General features: G+C 39.0%; 1 protein-coding gene across 1 annotated transcript; it reads right to left on the bottom strand.

The window, feature by feature from the left end:
• LOC139738226 (uncharacterized) lies at positions 1-27,617 on the bottom strand. The gene is made up of 11 exons (XM_071648885.1): positions 27,436-27,617; positions 23,574-23,743; positions 21,659-21,871; positions 20,541-21,211; positions 19,664-19,769; positions 18,413-18,600; positions 17,430-17,600; positions 16,308-16,394; positions 3,627-3,721; positions 1,330-1,560; positions 1-302 (listed from the first exon to the last, which is right to left on the bottom strand). The coding sequence occupies exons 1-11, from the start codon at positions 27,615-27,617 to the stop codon at positions 239-241; spliced, it is 2,178 nt and encodes a 725-aa protein (XP_071504986.1). The 3' UTR covers positions 1-238.

Here is a 27,617-nt window from a genome sequence, read left to right as displayed (position 1 = left end):
TATAACTTTCCAATCTAGTATACATATATGTTGTTTTTCTGATACGACCATAAAAATTATAACACTGTATACAAAAAATGGCCACAGTTTGGTGTCCTCTTGCTCTTAACATAGGCATACAAATATTTGTAAATGTTTCCATATCCCATGAAAATATAATAAAAGACTGATAATACTGACAAATTGAATTCCTTGACTTTGCTGATGCTTAGGATTGGACGACTGGTGGAGATGACGATCAAACTGTCTTGACGGTTCCTTCTGCTATCTTCTTGCGTAGGACCATGACCAGTCGCTCCAGCCTGATTTTGAAAGAGAAGAGAACATGGAGGGGTTTTTGAAGTCATTTCTGATTTTTATGGAGACACTTCTTGTTTCGTTAATGTCTCTTCGCATTCATGTAGCAATAATCCTGTCAAATTTGGGAATAATGAGTACCATTTGAAATGGGCATGAAACGGTCTGCATAATATTGATATATTACAGCAGATAGAAATATGCTTCTTTCTTGTCTGGACATGTAATTTGCCTGAAGAGGACCATTCCATGCAGGATTAAAGCCTGCATGATGTGTGATGAGCAGGAATATTGTGACCGCAGTAGCAATGTGACCTATTGCTTCCACTGCCATATCATACACTTTAAATTATCATTACTATTGCATTAATTGTGTTCCTGCATCTATGCTCACTAAATATGCTTGCAAATTCCAGATAGGTTCCCCTAATGATTCTATCTAAGACAAATTGTTGAGGGTTTCACACAATATTGATGGGTTTCTGTTTTACAGCAGTATTACCAGTTACTTCACTGATGCAAACAAGTGATGGACAATGCCACTACAGACAACATTTGCCAGAAAAAAAAAAAAATTGTATAGTATCAAACCAAATGTTCACTTTGAGGTATTTAACACTTTTACACGCAATTAGCCATGTACCGAATACCACTTTTCGGCATTTTCGGCTCTGCAGCAATAAGTGTAGCTTGCTTCTCTCTATCTTATTGCATTTTGAAAAAACTTCTGGCAACTAAGAGGGATGAGAGCCATTTTTAAGTGTCAGTGTAACCATGATATAACAAGGAACTAAAAACCATGACTATCATCTTGTGATATTAGATTTCTTGCTATATCAGGGTACAAAAGTAAGAAATATGAAGAGATGGGTTCTGCAAAATCACCTTGCATGAAGGTTCTGTTGTATCTGACCACTTATAATGAGGATCCACAATACCCACAGCAACTTCTACTGGCTTGCAGTTTATATCCTTTATATATCCGGTATGAACACGAAGTATAAAATGAGGTAGAGAAAAATGATGTCTTACTGTTCATGCTTCCTCCTCAGTTGCTGGTTCTCCTGCTCCTTGACCTGTAGCTGGGCGGCCATCTTGTTGCGCTCCTCGTTGGCCCCGCGGACCTGGGCCGCCAGCTGGCTGTTGTTGAGCTGTGTCTGGGCCAGGACCTCGTCCCGGGCCTTCACCTGGTCCTCGATGGTGCCCAGGGTGTTGTTGAACTGGTCCCGCAGACTGGCCTCCTGGGAGAGAGACTTGTGGAGGCTGAGAGTGGGATGTGAGTGGAAGAACAGAGGAAAGAATGAAAGAAAGATGGGCATGTGATGAAACAAAAGATTAATAGTTCATTGTTTTTAATAAGTACTGTATAAACCAAAAATGTTCACGAGCATGAAGCTTTTGCCAATTTCGTGAGAAGCCAAGATTCGTAAAAGTAATATGAACATGAAATTGTGTGTGTACACAATGCATTGAATATAGTACATAGTGGTATATTCAAGATTTTGTTGGTCAGCAATCTGTGAAAGTTTCATGCCGCAAAAAAGGGCCATCTATTTGAATTAGTGAATGTTTCTGGTTTTGAAGTAATTTAAGCAACGAGTATTTTACATCAATGTTTTGTCGACCACATAAATACCTTTATTTGAAAAAGACATTTAAAATTAATTCATGCACAAAGGGAAATATAATTCACATGCTTTAAACACAATCAGGGAATGCGGTATGATTTCATCTTTCTTTCATTCTGTAAACCACTATGCTTGGAAGAAGAAACTCGCAAGAGTGATAATGGCTCTGCCTATTTGTACATTAACAAAAGTCCATCGCACCAAGAAAAACAGCTGTAAAGAAGAAGCTGCATGCATGTACAAGAGTATTTATATATATGTATGAACCGGTATGCTGAGTGTGAATGTACGCATGCACATATATAAATATAAGGTTGTTGTAAAAGCTTGTGTTGACTTAATTATTTCTCTATTGAGGACAAATGTATACATAAAGCTAAGGCATCTCATCAGCATTCAAACATGGGCGTAATTTTAGCGATCTGCAAATCAAAACACCAGGCTAATCCGGCAGTTATGAATGTTTCTCCGCTCCACAAAATCAGATCAAATTGTGCCTTATTCATCAACGTTCAAAAACACGGATCCCATTTCATGTAATCAATTTGCTGACATCACACCAGGTGCGATTTCAAATGGGCGATGTCGGCAAACATCACAGCTCAAAATCAGACACTTTGTGGCATTTGCCGGCATTTGTGATTAAGCTTTAACAGTCGAACAATCTGCAAAGAATCAAAAACATTGTGGAGGTCTCCTCTCTGCATCCTACATGAACACAGGTGATGTCTGCAAACTGATGGTGTTTGCGTGACAAATGTGACAAAAATATTTATCATCTCAAAGACAAAAAGAACAGAAATGCATTCATGAGAATTTACTTGGTTTCAACTGTGACAGCTTATATTTTCTTCCTTTTTGTGCTTTCATTTTTTTGTTGTTTTTTTTGTGACAGATGAGTAGACTGTTTTGGTGAATGCTACACAATAAAGCTTGATGTGTGATAGGAAGGTGAGGATCTGGTTAGCAAACAAGCAACATAGAGCAAAGAATAGTCTTTGCTGAGCCGATCACAGCGGCTTGCAGCCTCTCAGACAGAAACAGTCTCGGAGAGCAAACTGCATGAAAAAAAAAAAAATCCTTACAAGCTTTGACGGGCCATCAGGAGCAAATATGGCGATCTGAATACTTTGTACGGTTCTACGAACAATTGTGCTGCATGGGACAACAACATTAGTTCACAGAAAGATGCAAAATACAAACTATCAGCTGCATATACAGGGAAGAAAGGTTCAGCAAAGGTGGGGGGCTATAATTTCTTGTGATAATTCATGCATTTAAAGGACCAGTACAAATTCTGCATTTGCAGTTCAAACTAAATAAATTTTCTGTGTTGTAATACACACTTGCAACATACACATAAATCAATTTTTTTTTTAATATTTAAAATTTATATGTTTTATTGATTTCAACTATTGGCATACAAACATTTCTACATCATTTCTATTAAAGTTTTGTCGTGTAATTATGCCTTTCACTGTGAAATTGTTGATGTTTATTAAATGCTAAATTCATGGGGATAGCTACCCAATCTCTGTTTAAAAGCATCTCTCCTGAAATATTAGACAATTATATAGATTATCTTTAATTCCATATTTCTTCTTTTTTTTGTGTGTGTGTGTGTACAAAACCATGCACCAGAGCGAAGGAGTAAGAAGAAAAGAAAGGGGAAGTTTTGGTATATTATGATAGATTTCTCACCTGTAGTACATCTTCAGCGAATCGATCTCACCCTTGAGTTTCTTGGCTGCCACCAGTGCCTTGTCCCGCTCCTCTCGTGTGATGTCCAGCTGCGCCTGGAGAGGGAAACAAACATACATGGAGCAAGCTATGAAAAGATATAATTGTTTTTCCATAGCACAATCAACTTTCTATCCAATTGTCTGCCATTTCAAAAATGATAGGAGAAATGTGGTTCACTATGTGCACATCGTACAAAGGCATGGCGTCATAAAGCTTGAATGTTTTTAGATCATATCGTGATTTGAAAATGGAGAGCAATTGCTTTGAGGCAATCTGTTCAGAACACTTGGCACTCACTACCTGATAAACACAATAGATATAGATACATGAGTCATGTTAGTTTACTCACAAACTCAAGTAAAAGATGTGACCATGTAATCTGTTTGTTGTTTTTTTTTTTTGCATGGATCATCACACATATACTGTATAAGCTATTACTTTCTCAAATGAGGTCACAGACATTTTGCGAGATGTTTTCGCACATTGACACCGACACTACAGTAAATGCACTATTCCCCTAGCGCATGGCGACATTTTCACATGTTGTTAAATTCGCAATCCCACCGTGATTCGCGAAATTCACGAAAATTAAACCCTCATTAAAATAACAGCTTATACAGTATAACAATCACAACATAATCAAACAACAGCACTATAATCACTATACAGTCACAGTAAGAAGAAATGTGAATATTCCTCTGTATTTTTTGAAGATTTGGAAGACATAAATAGAAGTATACAGGCAGGAGAGAGAGCAAGATGATAAAGCTAAAATTAGATTGAGACTAAGAGAGGACTGAGTACACAGTATTCATCAGAACAATCAGTGGTTCTTGCCCGTAACTTGACGGACAAATGCGTGTCATCTAGTGCCCTACAAATGAGATGATGTACGGTGTCGCCCTTCAACAGCTGTTGGCTTATCGTCATTAATTGATATTGCCCGAAAAGTGGCCCAATGTCACGGAGAACGCCCAAATAGCACAGCACACATTTCCACTTGGTGCGGGTAAAATCAATGGGAAGCACAACTACAGGGTAAAGCAAGAAAGAATTAAAAATGGAGTCTGCCAATTGACTGAGCCAGAAACCCAGTATGGCTTTACCCACACAAAGCAGCTTTCAGATTAAGAACTCTCTTTCTTTGCAAGCCTTGCAAACTTTTAGCTTGCTTGAAATGCTTCAGAGGTTAATGAAGGAAAGAAAAGAAAACAAAAGTATTTTGAAAATTCATTTGAAGTTGTCACTACTCTCACGAGAATATGCAATTTTGTGTTAAAATTGCATGAGCCAATTTCTAGGAATTACATGTAATGAGAAATCAAATAATGATCAGTGAATATGCTTTCAGTGCTAAAGAATCACCTTCCTGTCATCTTAAAAGCCATTTGCTCTCAGGTACACTTTAACAGTATAAAATAGGTCATCATAATAAAGCTACACGTAACAATCTCTGTTAAATGTACACTCTCATGATTCAAAATGAAGCAACTGCCAGTAGTATTTTGGTTACTAGCTGTAGTACTATTGATGATCATATAACATCTCAAGTTTCGCTAAAACAGACATGACAAAAAAAAAATAAGTGTAAATTTCATTCATCTAAAATACTCTGCATTAACAAGAGAGCACAATTCTGTACTATGACTATCTTTGGAAGGATGTTTTGAACCGCAACCTTCATAAATTTGATTTGAAAAAAAAAACTTCAAACAATTTGATTTCAGGCTTTCTAAAATCATATCTGACGTCTTTTGCCTAATCATGTCAACAGCTTCAAAATTGTACTCTGACAAAGACACTTTTGAAGGCTTTAAACCCACACAGTCACTTAAAAAAAAGAAATACACACACAAAAAATAACCAACAGAACAAAATTCACAATGAAAGAAATACACCAAAGTTACAGGTATGTATGACTACCCCATATTCTGTCATTTTTTTTGAGACGCTGTGTACATGTTGAAAGGTGGCCGGTGTGCCTGATTGCTGGCTAGCTATATTGGCAGGGTGAAATTACTCTGTGCAAACAATGCAATTATCGAAAATGGGATGAAATGTCCCCCTCTATGAAAAGCAATACACTGCAAATGAGAGCAACTGTTTCACCTATAAAGCCAGGTGCAAATGGATGCATTTTCCTTCCCCCACCCACTCTGTGCCTTTAAATAGCCCATGGATTATTCCCATCTGAAGCTGCAGGTATTCTCTGGATCAGCTCAAATCTCAACATGTGCAGCGGAACCCTAAGGGAATGGCTCTAATGTGGAAAATTTTAAACAATGAATTAAAGTGGAATGAATTACATTAGACTGTCCCATGTGGACGGCTCAGGGGCAGACAAGTATTAGTCAGCTATCTGTGGACTAGAGGCAGCTAAGAGCCATGAGAATGCATTTTTATCTACATGCTACAAATTTGAATCATTCTCTGCGCTTTGCAAAAAAAGTACGCAATCATGTTTTTTTTTTCTTTTTCTTATTCATGGCTATACATGTAAGGATCCAGGCATGCACATCTTCATGACTAGCTACTTTTTTTTTTTTTTTTAAATCTTATCCTCCCATTTCTTCAGTTGCAACTACAAATGTTACTGAAATAGCATGCAGATTCAATATCTAATTTCAAAATTTGAAAATGAAATTTAGTACGTGACTGGTATTGGGATATTGAATAGGAAATGACAGGTAAGCACATTCACGCATAAACATGTTATAGGTACCAAGAGGGCATAGCTTGACATCACAATTACTTTGACAGAAAATTCATTGACCCTGTAAAGGTAAAACAAAACCACACAAAAGCCTATAAAACTAGCTATCATCACATGTCACATGCGATTACTGAATGCTATACCTTTGTAGCTGCCAATCCTGCCATGAACAATATGGTCCAATTTCAATGGAGATATATACAGTTTGAGTGCAATGCAATAACTGCAGTTACTACAGCTTCAAGAAAAATGCTCAATGCTGATAGGTTATGGCCTTGGCTGTTGCCATAGTAACAGTCATCACATACCAGAAGAATGGGATGCTATTGCAGCAGTCTAGTGCTTGGAGTAAAATGTGAATCTGGGCCCCGTTTCATAAAAAGTTGATATGATAACAACTCTTGCTGGAATGTCAATTGTCATGGTAACAACATGAATGCAGCTTCCCGATTGGCTGTTGCTATAGGAAGTTGTCATTCCAGCAAGAGTTGACATCCTAACATCTTTTATGAAACGGGGCCCAGATCTCACTTATATGCTGAACAGAGAATGATCCATGCCAAGAAGGCAGTTATTGGTGTGGATAAAGAGTGTGGACTATTTCTGCTCTGTGAGAGTGATTTTATTGAGCATGACTGGGGGGCTTCTTAGGATTGGAACAAAAGATGTTCAATGGTTATGCAATGTGTGAAGTGTGGGCACTCCCGACTTGAAGGCAATGTAGCAGGGTTTGCTCAGCATGTTCACAATGTTTGAGACCCCCGAGCTACGGTAGGTGCTAGTGCAGAGCGGCGAACAAAAACTGAATGTTGAGCATGGTTTGTGTGTGATTGACTACTTGTTTACACTTTTCTGCAGTGACAACACTTCCATGCACTCTTACTTTTCTTCCCCGTAAGTAAAATACGAGGCATAAATAGAATGAAGTGTTTGACAACATGGTAACAATTGTTTGCAAACTGTTTACATAGAAATGTGGCAAAGTTGGTCTTGCCTGATAATTACGAACAGCAGGGTATGTGCGTCTGTGGGTGAATGAATGTATATATGTATGCATTGTGTGTTTGTGTGAAATCTTTGTTCTGAAACACGGTGCTAATTTTGATGAATAATATTGCGTGCACGTCAATTCGTTCATCATTCAATCTTAATTATGTTGACAACTTCAATAAATGATCTTTGAGCAACGTCTGCTGGCATTTGTGTGCACATTGTATGTGTGGTGTGTATACAAATGTGTAACATCTGTTTAGACACAAGGTGCTAATTCTGATGACCAACATGTGACCCATAGTCTATACATTTATAATGAAATCTACAGAAAATCTAAGGAAAGTTATATCAAATAGAATTACGTGGAGGCCTTCGTGCCTTTTTTGTTAAGGGCAAGCTACTGCTGATTCAGCATGCAGCATCCTAGGTAAAATGCTGACTACTATTTACACTCACTCAACAGTTTTCTGGACTTTTCCTTTCTACTGCTAGGGAGTATACAACTGTACCATCCCTACAAGACTGTTCAACCTTGCAACAGAATTAGGTGATCCCTAGATATTGTCATATTGGGCATAGACAAATTAAGAGTGGGACTTCAAGGTGTCCACATATGAAACAAATCAATTACAAAGTAAAACATTCAAATGAAAACAAAAACAACAGCAAATGCAAACACCTAAATGCTTGTTTTTATGTTTGGTGATACAATATTTGCTAAAGTGATCACGAGCATAACATTCAAAAGTTACATTGACAACATGTGCCTGTATAATGTGTGACAATAGTGCCTGTATAATGTCTCTTTGCAATATGAAGTGCATGACAATGTTGTACTATGTGGTTTACAATACACACATCCTGAATTCATGCAATCTCTAAAACCACAAATACGTGTAATTAAATCTCTTCTTTGCCTGGAATAATGAAAAATGTCCTTTTTCTTCTGTTTTTTCTCTTCAAAGCACACTCTAAAAGAAGAGCCCTAATCCAAACTTAAGCAAAACATATTAGAAAGGCATACGCACAACCACACAATCACGGGCACACCTAATTTGCTCAACCGAGAAATCACATTTCATAAGATCAATCATGGCAAATTCTGTTCCAATGTCAATCTTGTGACCATGCAAATGACAGGGCATTTGTAGGAATGTGTCTTATGCAATCTTTTGACAACACTGCCGAGGCATTTTAAAGTTTGTTAATGTATCCAAGAATATGTGTGAATTTCAATAATCAATCCATTAGACCACGTTATTCATAGTCCATATTCTCTCTCTTATCCAAACTATTATGAACCTTTTTGCCATCCACATGTAATCTACCCAGTCACAGTCTGAAAGTACATAACATGGGGTTGCATTTTTTCATAAAAACAAAAAAAAAAAACAAAAAACACACGCACAAATAGTTCTAAGACATTTCACAGATTAAAGTGAGAATAAGAGCAGATAGGACATTGTCAACACCCACCTATTGTGAATTTGTTCGCCATACTTTTGATATTTAGTCAATGTCATATTTTAGACTATATTCATGTGTGTATTAAACTTGCCACAATGAGCTGAAATATCATGGAGTGGTGGCATCAGTTATTTTGACATTAACAGTACCTCCTTTGCTTTGTTGACAAAAAGAAACAACAACAATATGCAGGACTTGGCATGATACCTCCTTTTTTTTTTTTAAACTTTCCCTTTACAATAGACAACCCGTTAATCACATGACCACGTAGATGATGCGCTAGGATGCGATTCTTTGTAAATATTTCATGCAGCTGAGAGAGAGAGAAAAAAAAAGTCAAAGGGAGTTATTCTTGTATGTGATACAGGCAGGCTGACAGAAAAAGAAAGAAAGAAAAAACACCAACTAGAATATGAAAAAAAAAAGAATTGCCCCCCCCCCCCCCCCCATAATGAGATGTAGGTATGGAGTTTGTGTGGTGAGAGATAGAGGAATATTTGTGGGAGGAAGAAATTGTCTTACAATACCCAAAATCGACCTCCAGAGTAGGGGACAGAAAGAAAGGGAGGGAGAGAAAGAGAGAACACGCAGGGGGAAAGGATGAAAAAATAAAAAAAGTTTGGTCAATATTTGTCCACCTCTGAGATGTGTGCGCTCATTCAATACAATGGAAGGGAGAGAGAGAGGCAAGAAAAATTATTATTGGAATTGAAGAAATGCATTACAGTGTTCTGCTTTGTGGGGACGTGCAATTTCCCCGTTTTTCACATGAGTTTGGAGGGAGATTGTTCGTTTGCTGAAGGAACACATGTTTGTTTGGCTAGAAATGATATGTATATATGAGTATTCCTTTCTATGTTTCTTTCTCCTCTTGCCCCACTCGCTTTTCTTTCATATACTCATGGAGTGAGGAGTAACCCAGGTACTAGGCGTGATGAGAATACGGGGTTTCACGGTAACGCTCCTTGTGTGATGAAATGCGCAGCCTTTTATGATATGTTCTTCCTCAAAAGGGTGTCAGCTATTCTTTGTCAGAACACAGTAACACTTTTTTTTTTAGAACATATTTCAAAATTTCAAAATAAGATCATGTGTGTACATACACCTGTAATTATGTTTACGTATACATGGATTATCATTAAAACAAAATACAAACAGTAGAGAAAAAATTGTTTCCAATTTTTTTTTTTTTTTAGCCATAGGCCTTCGTCAAGGAAGATATTCCTTCCCAATTTTTGAATACCTTCCCTTATGTTTCATGTGTGTGTATAAATACAACTTTAGGTATACACACACATACATACCATGGTATACATGGGTACATCTCTTTATATGTAGGAAATGTTTCTTTTGAAGGAATTCTGAGTAAGTAAAGCCACTATTATTGACAGGTGGAGCACACTTCCGCAATTAATCAAAAAGTTACGACAGGGCATACAGTATATCTATACCCTGATACAGCATATACATACAACTTGTATATGATTTAATAATGTTTTGAAAAGAAAAATGAGAATTTCAATGGATGAATAAAAATTTATAATCTTTACATGATCATCCATCATTTTTCTCAATGGCAATATCGGCATGCTGACTCTATACTGAGGAAAAATATTCTTGTAGATTGTGTATAGTTGATTTGTTTGCTTACAAAGTGTTAACTTGTTCTTTTTTACCGACTTGGGATTTCAAAGGAATAATCAGGTTTGAAAGGTCCTGATGACCCCTTTACCATACTGGTTGCCACATATAATCATGAATGGGTTCAATATAACACAATATTTTCTGTGCTAGAAGTCTAATCTATTATTTTTTTTTTGTACAGCATCTATTAATTTATTAATTCATTCCTTTATTTATTCAAATAAATAAATAGATAACGAAGAAATATGAAGAAATAAAGAGTACAGAATAAATGGCAAACTACACAGACACTATTTAGGTCCATGTGTGTACACACACCTAAATTGTAAATATGAATGCATTCAGCCAAAGGAACTTGTAGTCGGTTCTGTTGTATTTCACACTGCTATTTGCTATGGACCTAAGCTTTGGCTCTGTCATTCATTTGAAAATAGCCTTGTGTTTCAGCTTAATATCTAATTGTATTCTGACCACTTTGATACCGTATGTCCTGTGATTTGGTTATTGTGAATTAAGAGGAATTAATTCATTTCAATTCAAAACATATTGAGTACAAACAATTACTGTGTACTTGCTCCTTGTCATGACAGCATATTCATTCTCCCAGTTTTAGCACTGTGGTTGTATTGCTGCCCCTCAAAGAGGCAGGTAACAGGTTCAAGCCTCCATTCAATGACCACTGTTTTACTTTTCCTAACAAATAATAAGCAGATGTAGCATGTGATCTTCATAATATGAGAAGCACGCCATAAACATGTTTGTTTGTATAAACTTTATATTGTTCCTGTATTTCTGATCAACAACACGGCATCCCTCTTGCATGTTCACATACATTTTTCTTCTTCTGTTTTTTATTTAAAGAATTTTCTCTGCCTTTTCAAGAGTCAACTTGAATGTCACTGTCTGGGGAAAGTTACACGAAACTTCTGATGTGTTTTTTTTTCCTGTTCTTTATCTCCATTCTGAAAAATAGATTAAAAACACCCTGAGAATCTATTGTGGTCTTTATCAATGACATTTACCAGGAAAAACTCTTCAGGATTCAGAAGCAACCACTATCAAATTATAGGTAGTTGCTGGCGATTCATTGCAGATTTACATTCACTAAAATATAGTTCAGATTGAGACTTATTTTCATGCAAGTGATTGTAACAAATTCAGCTTTCATTCTTAATGTTTGGTAATCAAATCAATTCTTTTTTTCAAAGGAATCAATTTTCTGTTTTCAAGTTAGTCCCAATCCTTCAATCTTTCATGAAAAAGAAAGGCACATCAGATGCTGAGACCCATTCCAAATGCAATAGAGAGTGAAAACACACTTTCAGCACACCTGATAATCCGATACTCTTCAGTGTGAAGTGAAAATAATACAGAAAAACCTTGAAAAGTCATGATTTGTGGACCTCCTCCTTTTTGGCCATCTGCAAAAAAAATAGGTATAATGGTGGGGGATGCGTGTGAGATTGTGTGCTCGTGGCTGTATGTAAATTGTGGGAAAAAGGCGGGCATTAAAATATCAGCAGGTCCGGGGGAAGAGTGTGATGGTCAAATACGGTCTTGCTTGTTGAACACACACGCACACACACTCAATTTGATAGCAAACGTCATGAGCAAACCCCTACTTGTTTGATATGGCTGCTTCAATGCGGCCATTAAAGATGATAGAAAAGGGGGAGGGCAAAGAAGAAGGGATACCAAAAGGAGGACATTTGAGTGTCATTCTAAGGCATTTCTTGTGAGCTGATCTGCAGGTCATTATTGTTTCTTTCATTTTTTGTTTTCTATTTCATCTTCACTCTGCTCAAAAAGGTGGTGGCAATCTTGTGTTTGCAGAAAAATACAGAGATGTTTTAGTAATCTTTTCCAGCTGATCTGAAACTCAAGTATAGGTTTCACTGTTGCTTTATAGACCTAGAAGTATCACTGCTACCCTTGTTTTAACAGTACAATTTATTAAGCTGAATAGAGATTGACACTTGTATTGACAAGTGAATACCATTCTTGTACCCATTTGCAGTGTGCAACTGCAAGAAAATATTTGGATTGAACAGACCAGGCTGCACACATAGACAATATGCTGTATGAATACTGGCTTGCTTTCACTGTTACCATATTGTGCTTTAAAATGTGAACAAGATGAGAATGTATGCACACGTAGTCATACCCACTGGCTGGTGCCTCAGGTTTAAACTAAACCAAAAATGTAGTTAGTGCACGTGTATCGCAACTAGAGCTTACCACAAAACGACTACTAACAAAATGTGACGACATGGAAATACACTTTGGTTTTTTATTCCAGTAAAAGAAAACAGCAGCACACAATGACTGCTCAATCATTTGGTAAAAAGTTGAGATTATAACAATCATAAAGTCAACAAGTATTTCATTCTACTCATAACCTGACCAGGTCTGTCTGTACTCTAACAATTGTGGATATATGCATATATTCATATACCTCATATGATGGATCCTTGATTCTGAGCCCCAAAGTACTAAACTGCCCCATACACCACTTTGGGTTGGTTGTTGTTGGAATTGCCTTTGCGTATTGTACAGTCACAGATGTACTCATAATAAGCCAAGGGTAAAGATGAACAAAATGTCTTTACTGCACAACTGTCTTAAAAAGAGAAAAAGAAAAAGAAAAAGGAAAGCTATTCAATACATTTTGCATTCATTTTGTCTCATATAAGGCAAGTATGATGATTCTCTGTCATCAAAGCCATCCGACTCGCAAGATTTACCAATACGCCTCAATCTTCTCTGTCTTGTCTTATTACACATGTGGTGCTGCTGATTTTCTTTTTAAAAGTAATTTACTGAACTGCTGCAGCAATGCTAACTTGAAGTTATTGAGGTAAGTTTCAGAGTACTTTGGCACATTTTATTCACTTTAAGACAAAGGAATACAATATGGGAGGTCATTAGTATAATGCAATGTTCCATGATTTGAATGTTCAACATGCATTGTTTATATGAAGCTACATTTCACCCACAGCTTGGCTTAACATAATGCTACACCTAGTTTTGCAAATTAGAGCTACTACCACTTGGGAAAACTCAACCTTTTAATGACAGAAAGGTATTTTAGACAGCAGGTCACTGAATATTTGAGCAAATTCAACCCATTACAAAGAAGCATGAATGGTAATTCTATTTAAGATATTCAATACGAAAAACTTTATGAAATGTTCTCTTTGTCATACAGCTGTAATGTTGTCTGTATTTGAATATGATGGATCTATCACAGTACTTGGAGCTCCTTCACCATGATATGAACTTTGCTCCTAAGAACTTTCATAACTTCGTTGATAAAGTCACATGCATGTGTGTTTGCAAGATATCCTCATAATACAAACTTTTGCTGCAGTTTTCATGTTGTTCTGTTCTAAAACCCTGCCACAAAGAATGTACCATGAAAATCAAAGAAATAAATCCTATCAAGAAAAGTGCACATTCATGTTGGAAAATGATGGATAACTTGGTACACAGCCATTATAGTCCCCTGAAAAAAATATACAACATGCTGGTTCGCCATGCAGATACTTGTCGTGCATATGGCTTTGCGGAAAGAAAAGCCTGTTGTCGCACCCTTTGCCATATGTGGGCCCTATCCCGGTATGGGATAAATATTGACACTTCATTGCGGTCGCAAATTATTGAGGGTATCCGATTGGAACAGCCCTCTATGGAGGGGAAAAAACCCCTCTAAATTCGTCCTTTGCTTAAATACAAAACAAGACAAAAAGGGGGAAAATATGAGACTATTGTGTGCCACAGAAAACATTGACATGATTGAGAATCACTGTCAAACATGCCCTGTATGACAATGACAAAACATGGATTATAAAAATGACTTGATTTAGAGAGGGCAATATTGTATTTATATAAGAGAATGTAATTGTAATTACGGGACAAAATATGGAGCAATAGCATTACTTATTTGGACAAATTCGCTTAATTATCTCTCACCATTAATCTGTGTGATATATGGCGTTCCCTCCCTTGTAAGCGGGTCCTTATGGCCTAAGGCAAACTGCCCCATATTTGTTTTATATTGGATGGCCATGAACGGGATACCACGGCATATTGGCTCGAAATGAGTGCAACATTAACTGATATTCCATGAAATAAAGCCATCGAATATAATGATTATAATCTATATAAAATCATCATCAGCATAAACAGCTGTTAAAAGCAGTTACTAGCATTTGATGTAGACTACCTGGGTAGACCAAGTCGTGACTTGCACTTGTAGCAAGAGTTCACGCACGTAGTGAGTGTACGTGTGCTCGTGCAACAGACGAGTCAAAATACAGTGTATTATTTACGGGGCCATTTACGACAGTAGTCCATGAGGGATTGACACACTAGCCTATATGTTTCAGTGAATATGCTCTGATATTGTGCATGAAAATCAAGCAGACAATAACACGTTTTCAATACAGATAATGATGCACTGTGTTGTGTATAGCATGGCGAGGTTGTGTCTTTCTACCTTTATGAGCACTGTGATTGAATGTAATCATACAGCAGGCACTTGGACCCAAAGTGTGCTATTTGTTCTCACTAAAAGAAACATAGATCTGATCACTCTGGTTTCTATGTAGGCCCTATGTATCCCTGTTTTGGCCACTATTCAGGGAACATACCAAACTGCATGGAAATAACACTAACTCCTTACAGCCAGCTGGTGCTGTGAATTTTACTTAACGCTCTGTGCCGTGTCATACTGTCTACTAGACACATAGTGAAATATTAACACTATGTACCAAATGTTCCAAATTGAAAGTAAAAATCATACTAGATGAAAGGAAAAATCATACTAGCAAGTGCTGACAAAGGTTGGGGGTGGGGGTAGTCTTGGGAGAAAAGACATAAGCAGATGCATGTACCAGCCAAAAAGAAACTAAAAGCCAGTACTTTTATTAGTATTACACTACACATCCAGTGCTGGAAAGGCAAAAAAATGACAAAATACTCAGGAAAGGCAGAGACATACATAGGATGAACTGAATATCTTCTCTTTTTGGCAGTACACAGACCTCTCGTTCACATTCTAAGTCTTGTTTGCTCCCTATAAACGTACACACATGCAGGCGCGCACACACACACATGTACACGGTCATATCGAACTTTGCGATAGCTGCCTGTCAAGCTAAGCAAACTGCATGCAAATGAAGGGGGTGGAGCTGGGAAAAATGATGGGCGTGTCTACCCATCTGCCCATTTCAAGCTTCATCAAATTCAACACAGAGGGCGACATTCCTGTTAGATTCATGCCAGAAACGTACTAGCTACCAGTTAAATAAAGGTCACCCCAATTTCAGGTAGTCAGAGATATATCACAGACCAAGCACAAATATATCTAATTTTTTGCATGTAAGGTAACAGTGCATATTTTGACTACGCTCCTTTCTTTGCTAAATGCCTGTTAGAGATATTACAGAAATCCCATGTGATTTATGGGATTTTTTAAATTGTACAATAACAAGAGAGATAACACAGTTGAACTGCCTCTCAACCACCCCCTCCATTGTTTTGTTTTTTTCTCTGTTATTTCTTCTAATTTCTTGTAGGTTGTTATACACTAAATGTGCTGATATGTTCCCTAATCTCGTCTAAGGTCTATAAATCAATCAACATTATGCAAACACATTGCTTTACCCTGTGTGTATCAAAGATGATGAAGGGATCTACAGCAAGAACAAAAACAACAAAAACAAACAAAGAAAGAAAGGCATGCAAATACCTTTAAAAAAAATGTTCAAAAGTGAAAGTGATGTATTTCACTGTGTAATGCCAAGCATGGAAATACTCACTTTGAGAGCCTTTTCATTGTTGTTCCGCGACTTTGAGCTCTCGCAGTTCTTTCTCAGCTCTATGACTTCTCTCTCTAACTTCTTGCACTGGAAAAAATAAGAGTGAAAAGTGAAATGAAAGACATACCTTCAATACACTCCCTCAATTTTTTGTACTCTTCTCTCCACTGATGTACAGTACAGTACAGACAACTTGCAATTTACTTTCAGCAGATGTAGCCATTCATATCCTTTTAAGCATATGAGCAATCTTCAGCCATTGGCCATTCATTACTTACACAAGATTTGAAACTGCTATTTACACAAAACAAAGATATGCACACAAATGTGTGTTAATGTTTTTTTCCTCTCTTTCTCAATGCTGTTTATTCATATCTTGCATATCTGGGGAAAAAAAAAAGTATTCCTTTCTAACATTAGCCTGAACTGTTATAGATAATGGACATGAAACAATGAGTGGGTTAACCTGTTTCTAAATAAGAGCCAAACTGGCGGTCTGAACAAAAATTGATTTCCGTTGTGCAATTCACACACAGCATATCTGCAGTGCACAGACAATTTAGAAATTAACATGCATATAAAGAATGTTCATCAAAACTATAAAAGAATTTGACTGTGTGAGGTTTGCATGCAGGGGGATATTGCAAAATGTATACTTAATGATGTGCTTAAAATTAAATGCATCTTTATAGCATAGATCAGTTCTTCTAAATAGTTACAGATGGGCTTGTCAATAAAAGATAATACAGTGCACAGCTGTCAATTTCTACTGAAAGCTGTATTATTGTCAACATTTCAACCATGCTGAGAGCTGGACACGCACATCTTAAACAACATGACTGAGAAGAAAAGGGCAATGAACCCAACGGGGGATTTCAAGTTTGGTGCTCGTGCTAGTGTTCAGCAGATGATATTCAACACCGGGCCCAGCACCAACTACTGGAAATACATCGTAATTTTAAAGTCAACCTCCCAACACCGATTGATTTCAAGTTCAGTTTTATCGCCAGTGCTAGTGTTGAGATAGCACTAGCACTAGCACTAGCACCAAACTTGAAGTCACAAGTTGCCTCTTCAACGTAACGGAGTGACAAGGAAAGAAGAGTGGGATGAGATCGTTACCTTGGCAACAGCCATGTCTTTCTCCTTCAGGATGGCTCTCATCTCCTCTGATGTAATCTGCTGCCTCCTACCCTTCGTCTTGGAGATACGACCAACGATGGCCGAGCCGAATCGGTCGATGGAAGACTTGTCATTAGCGACGGTCAGACGTGACAGCAGATTGCCAAGTGTCTGTTGGAGATTTGGTCATGATACACATCATGTCAATTATACTGTTTGGGTTCTGAATCAACCATGTTTCTCATTTTCTGGCACAAGAGACAATTCAGCAAGCACTTTTGTGGGAAAAGAGCAAAATTTTATGTTATAAACACTACTTGTGAAGTGACAGAAAAAAAAGGTAACAATTGTGTGAGTACTGATGATATCAATAATGACAATAATCACAGTTACTGCAACTAACGATGCAATAGCATCCTCTCATATGATGCACAGTATATGAAAAATGTTAGGACTAGATGGGTATGATGTCTCTCTGGATACATTAATTTTCAAACCAGTTATCTTCTTTTTGTGATTTGGCATATCGTACTCGAAATTATCATGTCACATACATTGTAAAAGGGGACAAAGACTTGAGCAGACATGCAGCTTTTTTAATGCAGTTGCAAGAAACATCACAGAATAATAAATAATCCCTCTGCATCCAATAAATAGATTACAAAATCTACACAGGCAAGTCTATGGATTAGTGACACGACATTTGCTTCTGTGACAATTGCTCTAGTCTTATCCCCTCTGAGGATTTAGGGTTATGGTTAGGGTTGGGATAGGGCTTTAGATTTAGTTTAACGTGAGGATTAGGATTAGGATTGGGTTAGGGTTATGTCTATGGGTAGAATTTATGTTTGGTCTAGCGTGTAGATATTTCATGGGAGCAATTGTAGCAGGAGAAAATGCCATGGACCCTGTTAACACTATTAACTAAAATTGTATTTTTTTTTTTTTTTAAATATTATCTCAGGATATATGTGCAAATTTACCGCATCAGCAGGAGAATTGTCCTCTTCGTTTGAGTTGACGTCAGTGCCCGAATCAAAGCCATCCTTGGACTGCTGGTATTTATGGAGTCTGGCGAAGGCGTCATCTCTCTCATCATTGGCCAGGCGGAGGCGCCCCATGATGGCCTCGTCGTGTTCCCTCTGGGCGGTGTAGATCTCCTCAATCAGGGCTGAAGGGTAGAAACAGGAATTATTTCACACATTAATGGTGTTTCATGCCAGGCCTACATAGAGTTGCGCAGTGCTGCATATCAACTACGCTATGTCGAGCTTACGCTGCAAATGCAGTAAGCAATTGTATGCAACCGTAAGAAAACCTATGTAAATGTACAAAACCCTAAGCCTGTTATAGGCTTTTCTACAAGTAAGTACACCAATTGAACATACCATTGCTTTGTTGTCGTTATGCACAGGGCATGCAACCATACACCACCACTCACCAACCTACATATAACCTATGCAGGGACTATCTCATGCGCAGCAACATTTTTGCCACACATATTTAGCCTGATTGCAGCATACTCAGTACGCTGCACAACAAAACTCTACGCAGGACTGGTGTAAAAGCCCCTTTAGGCAGCTCACTGTAATTCCTTCACACAATGAGGATGCCTCGAGATGGTCTCACATGATGTCACTAAATCTCAAAACACACGTAGGGTAAACTGGATACGAAAGCATAACATATGCATATCATGATCTACCATGCCTGTCTTTCAAATTGCCTGCAAAATACTATTTAAGAATCTCTACTCAATATCACAATCAATAACTCCTTCATTGCAAATCAGATGCATAGCAAAAAGCTCATAGCAAAAATATCAATAAACTCACAATGATGAAAGATGTGTTCATTTACTGTATACATGATATGTTTCACCAGGGTTTTATTTTCACAAATTTTGCCAGTCAGGTGCCATTCGTTAATTTAACAACAAATGAAAATATTAACTCTGATCCCTACATGAGTGGATGTGCCGGTGTACATTTCTCCATTCAGTAATTTTAGCCACTCATGAAAAATTAGACTTGCTAAATGGCATATATGCTTCCCAGTTCAATTGTTCGTATGCTTGGCATGTGAACATCCCATCTAATCATAGTATTTGGAAACAGCAACAAACTTCAACGTTATAACGTCGATGCAGGGCCATTTGTCAGTCAGTAGCAACAATCCTGTCCAAATGTGGAGGCCTAGTAATAATCTCTTGAGATTAGATTGAATGTTAATACCTGCTCCCTTGGCTGCTATCTCTGCTTCTGACATAGCATCCTTCACTCCCAGCTGCAGCTGGAGAGACTCAATCTCCCTCTCCGCCTCTGAGCATCTCTCCGCGAGCTTGGTAATGAGAAAGAAAAGCAATTTCAAAGAAGAAAAGAAACAAAAAAAGAAAATAAAAACATGAATCTACTAGAGAACACAACTATTTTTGTTTTGCAATTTGTGCACAATCCCTGCAAAAATGCAGAATAAGCACAACTTGCTACTCTCTTGTTGACAATTTCAACTATGTGATTTATCCATGTTTGTTTTTTGATTAATGTCAACATTCTTCTTGTCCTAGAGAACTTGGATTTCATCTGTTTTCTGTAAGAACAAAATGGGCAAAATCAGCACACATATAAACTGGTGTACAGAAAATAATTAAGGTAGTATGGGTCAGATGTAACAAGCCACAAGGCACACTTGGCAAGAATACAGTCTCGATTCTGCAACCAGCAACTGGCAGAGCAAACCCCAAGAACAGATGATTAAATCGAACAACACCCTCAACAAGAGAAGAAAACCCTTTACACACCTTGATCATCTCAAAAGAAAATGATGCCAATGATGAAGACAAGGAGGAAAGGTTTCCAACTGAAATTAATTGAGATTTACATTTAAATAATCCAATATCAGACATGATTTTGAAGTACAAGAAATTGATCTTAATCATCAGAGGCTGTCAATAGCTTTTGGAGTGCAGAATCTATTCAACCTTTTTATGATTTGAGTGATTATAACTTGTCCTGTGAACTCAATACTTTGTGAGGAATACACTACATGCTATACCACTTGGACCGATTTATTGTAACACAGTAATATAGACTAGGAAAGACAAAAACTCACTGCTTTATTTTTATCTTTGGTAGCACCTAGCTCATCAAGCAGCAGCGGAAGACCCCTTTCATCAAAGCCATGATGCTGGCTTGGTATGGGTGGTGGGCTGGCTCCAACGCCGATGTTCACCATCTCCGAGTGGTGGCTTGTATCCAAGCCCTGGTCTCGGGCTGCAGTGGACACCGACAGGGAGGGGGACCCTTGGTGGTTCGTCCTGGTAGTTGACTGCTGGACGCTCTCGGGTGATGGCTGGATTTGAATAGTGACAGGGATGCGTTGGCTGGTTGGTTGTTGCTGAGGGCTTGCATGCTTGGGGTTAGCCCCGCCTTGCTCCCTGCTCCCATCCCCTTGCCCACTCTCAGTGTTCTGTGTGGGGATCACCAGCGTGGGTCCCGTAAACGGGAGCTGGGCGTCGCCAACGCTGTGTCGGCGTGGATGCTGTGGTGTGGAGCTTGTGTGCTGGGCGTACGCCTGGGTGGCGAACTCAGGACCTATCGTGTGCATGAGACGCGGGTCGTAGGATGGGATGGGAGGTACCCTGTGTGGACTTATCCAGAGGTTGTGGGCAGCATAGGCAGGGTGGTGCAGAGGAGGTCCATAGTCCCCATACCATGCGGGAGGTTGGTGTCTGCTCCCGGGATAGGTGCCAGGCCTGTCATCCCTGTCGCTGTTGTCATACCCTACACAGCAGTAGAGACATCAAAAGTGCAATACATGCATTTAATCTGTCAACCATCCTTATTAAAGAGATCTCACTGTGAGTATGTTAACTGCATTAAGTTGTGATATGAGGTACCAGTATTGACTGTGTAAAATCCTTTAGCATCAGCAGGCAAGAAGAAAAGAAAGGTTAGGACATTTGGGGGGGGGATGCCAACATGTTCAGGCAATAATGGCAGCCTGTCAATATGTTTTAAAAATTTGTTGCTTGTTTACGTCATATCAAGAAGAGTTTGTGAGTGTGCTCTTGAGTTCTACATACTGGTGGTGACATATTAAGCATTCACTGCCAACTATACTCTGAGATCAAAGACTCCAAGACTAAAGAAATGCACATTACCAGTTTGCACACATTACAATTTACTGAGTGCTCTCTCACATGAATCAACATTAAGCTTTTCTCCTACCTGCTCTCTTCCGCTGCCTTCCGTGTCTCCTGCCCGCCTCTTCCCTTCTATCTCGTCGTTTTTCCGGCTTCCTCTCCTCCTCTGAGGTGTAGTAGTAGCTCTCCGTCAGGTGCTCCTGCCCATCATCCTCGTCCCCTGGTGTGGGACTCCTCCGTCGCTCCTTACCCCGGGTGGCCTTTGTGCCCCTTTGCTGGGGAGGGGAATTGCCCCTACCTGTTTGCAACAGAAATCCATTCCACTCTGATTGTAAAGACATCTTGCAGAGCAAAAGTTAATGCATTGTACAGTGCACTCCTGTTATAACGAAATGCTCGGGACCGGCAGTTTTCTTTCGTTATAACGAAATTTCTTTATAACCGAACAAATACAATATAAAACGAAAACAAGGAAACCACGTATATACATCATATTCTGTTTGCCGAATAGTCATCATACACTGGAAAGCTATGTGAAATGTGATGGGATAACTGTATCACAATAAACGCAAGTTCCCCACAGAATCTGTGCGTGACACAAGGAGCGAACACACAGTGGTGTGAAGCGTTCACCCATGCAGAGACGCTATAAATGCTTGTTCCGCTACGTATTTTCGAAAGCAATTCGCATTTCGTTATAACGGAGCACATTTCTTTTGTTTTTCTTTGTCTGTGGCGCTCGGAAAAGACTTCGTTATAACGGAAATTTCGCTTTAACCGTGTTCGTTATAAGCGAATTTTGTACCATAGACTTTAATGGTGATAATTTTGGGACCAGAAGATTTACTTCGTTATAACGAAATTTCGTTATAACCGAGTGCACTGTATTAAGAAGGGTGTGCATGCACACGCATGTGTGTGTGTCTTGATTTCAAATTTGTAAATCCTCAATCTCTTGTTGAGTTGCCACATTAATATATCGTATTCCAGTCATTTCTTGATTCCAACGCAAAGTGATGCACATTAACAATGCCCAGACCACAATCACATGACACAATGGCAGGCATATTTCACATTACAATAGTCTAGGAGATCAATGCAATAATCTAACTCAGTTATGCTGTTATCTTAAATAAGCAAATCCCATGTCTGCCTGTAAATATACCAAAAAAAAAAAAAATCCAAAAACAGTTGATGACGCTTCCTAACCCCCGTGCCAGCTTAGCAATCTGTTGTAGACTAAAACAACAAATGATGGACTTTGCCGTTGTTTTGACATTCACACCCTTCTCAAATCGTTTGCATGCTCCATGAAATCAGCCCTTTACTGAGATTTAACAGCTCTGCATGAAGGCGAATAAGGTTATGGGTATTGGGGTGCTGATTTCTCAGTCACTTCTCTAACTCTATTTACATGAATCTAAAATGTTAGACTACACAACAAACACAGGTCGGGTGGTCAAATGGACATGAAATGATTTCTGTCAAATCTCGTAATCTGTATAAACTTGACTCCCTCATGAAATTAGATTAATTACTGATCGCATTATTATTATTATTATCATTATTTATTTAGCAATTCAACATAAAATACAAGTGGACATGAAGTACAAACAGAAAATCATATTACATGATATAAAGATTGTGGTGATTCTGGGTGCATGCCACTGGTTGCCAGGGGAGGAAAAGGCAAACTTAATCACCAAGGCTTGAGGCCTTCCTCCGCGACCAGTGCATGCACCCAGAATCAGCAATATCAATGAAACACAGTTACAAACATTATCAAATAATACATTATTACACAAAAATATGCACTGAATTAAAAAACAAATATAACATGTGGCATGATGGCAAATCATATTACACACTACAAATGGAGGAGCTAAAATGGCTCTGGAAAGAGGTGCTCAGTGGGGGGAACAATGGCAGGGAAGTAATCATTGTCAGGTAAGGTGTTATGGGGGAGGGGAGGAGGGCTGTCTCTGCGTTTGAGGCCCTACCAAGAAGTCTTTTTCGTTGGGCTGCGGGGGACAGCCATTGCTTTAGCTCCTCGTTGACTGATGGGGTAGAGCCTGCATAGGGGTCAACATAGCTACCTTCTGACGTCTTGTCCTGCTCCTGTTTCTCTGCGGCTTTTCGCATGGCCCGCTCACGCCTGATCTCCCGATCTCTGATGGACACAAAAACAAGCACAACGTCATTACATTGCTGGATATGTGAAGGCATTCTTCATTCAGTATGAATATGTCAGTTTCAGGAATTTTTGCGCATCTTTTTCAACAATCATTTTCAGATGCATGTGAAATGGCAAAGAAAATATAAGTTTCTATTGATAGAGAAAGGGTGTTGATGTATTAGACACCCAAACATATCACGGTATCACTGTTTCGCCGTTGACCTTGTTTATCATCGGGTTTCCAGTAGACATCTTCTAATATTTGGACATTTTCATATCCCCAGTGAAGAGCAGAAAACCACTCCGCATAGTCTCATACATGTTTATCATAGTTCAGGGCTGCCAACTCTCACGCACTGAGCGTGAGACTCCCGCAATTCAACCAATTTTGACTGTCTCACTCTGATAAACGAAATCTCACGCTAAACCCCCAAAATGGAATGTACATGACAAAAAAATAAATATATCTCTAAATTCTCTGATATTCCGAATATCGATATGCCCAAGCCCAAAATTTCGAGATTTTCCCGCGCGGGTGTAAAGCTTAACCAATAATAATCGTTTCCGGTTCGCGCGCAAAGACGAGCTATTGGATAACGATTGATTTCTACCTATACCACGTGAGCGTAGCTTGTACTTTTGGCAAATTACAGTACATGTATGGCTATGACGAGTGCTTTACATCGCTTTACATACACTGACTGTGTACGTAGTACATACGTATGTACGTACGGCCACACAGCAGGCCGCCAGGTACTAGCCAGGAGGTCGCTCCGCTCCCTCGCAGTGTCTCACGCCAAACTCTCACTCAAGGTTGGCAGCCCTGACAGTTATGGGTAAACTCGGCCTAGCTGGTAAACTCGGCCACTTGTAATGCGCACGCTGTGGGCTGAGTTTACCCATAACTACGATATTCGTTCTCTACGTCGTTACGCGCAATGCTCAATGCAACGTCAATTACCGTATAGTCACCACTTGCATGTATTTCCTGTGCACTCCCGGGTTGGCGAACTAAAAATAGGTATGGTATTGAATTAGTTCGCCACCCATTGCACGCCATGTATCATTAGCGCATGTGTTATACACACACTTCTTTCAATGAAGGATGCATTGTGCATCATCGGGTTTGAAAAACTTTGTTCATCTGCCACCTGAAATCCATTCGAAATCAAAAACATTCTCGCATTAAAAATGGTTTTATCACCTGTTACATATGGTAAAATACATTTGGATTAAAATTATTTGTGTTTTTATAGAGGAAAAAGATGAATTAGGAATGTCTTAATCTTCGAGAGCGATGAAAATCTGTCGCCCCAGCTGATCTCCGATTACGGCTCGCGTTACATAGGAGGTGGTATTCTGAAAATCTTCCTATAAGTATCTTCCGAAGTTTCTTCCTAAGTCAGAAACTTAGGAAGTGCCTCGGAAAGACAGAATTGGTATTCTGAAATTTCTTCCCAGGCACTTCTTAATGAAAATTAGGCCATCCTTATCCCCGCCCACGTCCTTTCTTAAGCCAATACGGAATGCCGATCGATCGCATATTACTACACGTGCACGTGAGCGCGGCATGTCCCCTTTCTCATGCAAGTATATGTGCCATGCGTGCAGTGAATGACAAGCGCACCTATTGTATCAAGATGTCTGCACTGACTGCAGCTTGCTATTCTTAACAGCGTACTTAGGACAGGGTGGAGCTTTCCTAAATATCTTCCCAAAGTTCTTTCCTAGGCCTATTATGAGAGATTTAGGCCATCCTTATCCTCGCCCACGTCCTTTCTTAAGCCAATACAGAATGCTGTATCATAAGGAACCAACCAATGACAATCGCATAAAATTTTGATGTTGGGTCAAATGCACGTTTCAATACGCGGCATGTCCCCTTTCTCACGCTCATTTCGCGCATCAAAGTACATGTGTGCACAGTAAATGACAAGGGCACCTATCACGATGTCTGCAACTTGCTATTCTTAACAACGTACTTAGGACAGGGGTGGAGCTTTCCTAAATATCTTCCTAAATTTCTTTCCTAAGTGCATTCTAGAATACCAACTTCTTCCCAAGTCAGAAATTTTCATACTTCCGCCCCCTTCCTAAGTTTCTTCCGCAGTTTAGGATAAAAGTAAAAACGTAGGAACAGACTTAGAGTAAGAGCCCCAATTTTCGGACACTTAGATTTATTGCAATATTTATTCAACTCAAATAATACTCTCCAAAATTATATCTATAATAATGTACATCAACCTAATTTTTCCCAATATTTATTTTGTTAAACAGATCATAAAATTTCACAAAAACCCCAAATATCATCACCTTGTCAATTCCCCAAAATTCGGACAGCGTCTCCAAAATTCGGACACGCGCGCAATGTCAATACGCATACAAGGCAGCTGAAAAATCCACGCGCGCCATACATTGTTGGCGCAAGGTCGCATCGGGGATGTTGCGGCGCCCGTTCGTGTCCGAATTTTGGGGACTGTGCACTTGCATTCAGCCCCTGTACATTTATTCACTGCATCGGCATGTACGGAGATTTTGTTTTTCTTTTGTGTTTTTGAGGATACAATCACACTCTGAGCTTGTGATAACCGAAAAATCTCGCAACGGAACAGCGTAATTTTTCAATTTCTAGTGCTTTTTCGGCGACCCCGATTCTTCACACGGGACCTAAATTCGCGCGCACTTTGGAAAAGTTGCGGCGATTCCGTGTTTTTGACGGCAAAATTTGGGATTTTAGATGGATTTTTGGAGGTGACTCAGGCACTTTCCTGTGGTGAATGAGTGTGCTAGAGTGTGAAATGATGTGATATGCTTGTGTTGTGACAGTCGACTTTGCTGCATTGTGATAAGTGGGACGTGTCCGGATATTGGAGGCCGGCCGAAAATTGGGGTTCTTACTCTATATGGTTAGGAAGAAACTCAGGAAGATTTTCAGAATACCACTTAGGGAAAAATCCTGACTTAGGAAGAAATTTCTTCCTAGGAAGGATTTGAGAATACCACCCCTGAGCTAAGCTACATATAATTTTAGATCCAAGCAGTGCATTCTCAGAAGACTAGAATACCAACTTCTTCCTAAGTATGACCAAGCATTGTGGGACCGGACAGGTTGTGGGACCGGACAGGTTGTGGGACCGGACGCGTATTGTAAGTGCGTCTGTAATAAATTAAAAATGATGCACCCAGGAATTCTCACGCCGTTTTCAGAGTATGTATTATGTTGTCTAGTATATGAGGAGTCTCTATCAAGTCTTTGAGGTAAAGAAGGGTGCATATTCTATATAAAATAGGAAAGTTTTCACACGCGAACTTAAGAAGTTAAATGTCCGGAAACACAACCCCCCATCATATTTATTATAACAAATCAGAAATTTGCATAAATTTTACTCCCGCTCCCTTCATAAGTTTCTTCCTGAAGTTTAGGAAAAAAACTTAGGAACAGACTTAAGAAGAAACTTAGGAAGATTTTCAGAATACCACTTAGGAAAAAATCCTGTGGTGCCCCATTCTGGCTTCTGCCATAGCCCATAGACGATCTATCACAATGCCCTGCCCACCGGAATAAACAGTGAAAGACATCATCGACATGCTTCGTTATCCTGCGCCGGTGGCACCCCGTCCGCCGTGACTCTACGTTCGCCTCGAACGTTCCGTTATTACGCGATTCTGTTCATATCTTTACTCACTTTGCTTCAACTTCCTGTTTCAGATTGGTAATTTTAGTCTTCGTTCTCTTTACAGCACAATGAACTTTGTCTGAAAGATCCTCGTTAAAAGGATGAGCAACGCCGTCAGAGTAAGGGGACGTAGTAATTGAAGATCGTTGGTGGTGTCGAAATCGGCGATCGTTGAAGGGAACATCGGCCAT

Source organism: Diadema antillarum, unplaced genomic scaffold (assembly GCF_040938485.1).
Source record: "Diadema antillarum isolate AM-2024a unplaced genomic scaffold, OU_Dant_1.0 scf00000029, whole genome shotgun sequence".
Classification (NCBI taxonomy): domain Eukaryota; kingdom Metazoa; phylum Echinodermata; class Echinoidea; order Diadematoida; family Diadematidae; genus Diadema; species Diadema antillarum.
Note: the sequence above shows the minus strand (reverse complement) of the source record. Positions and strands in the feature narration are given on the sequence as shown.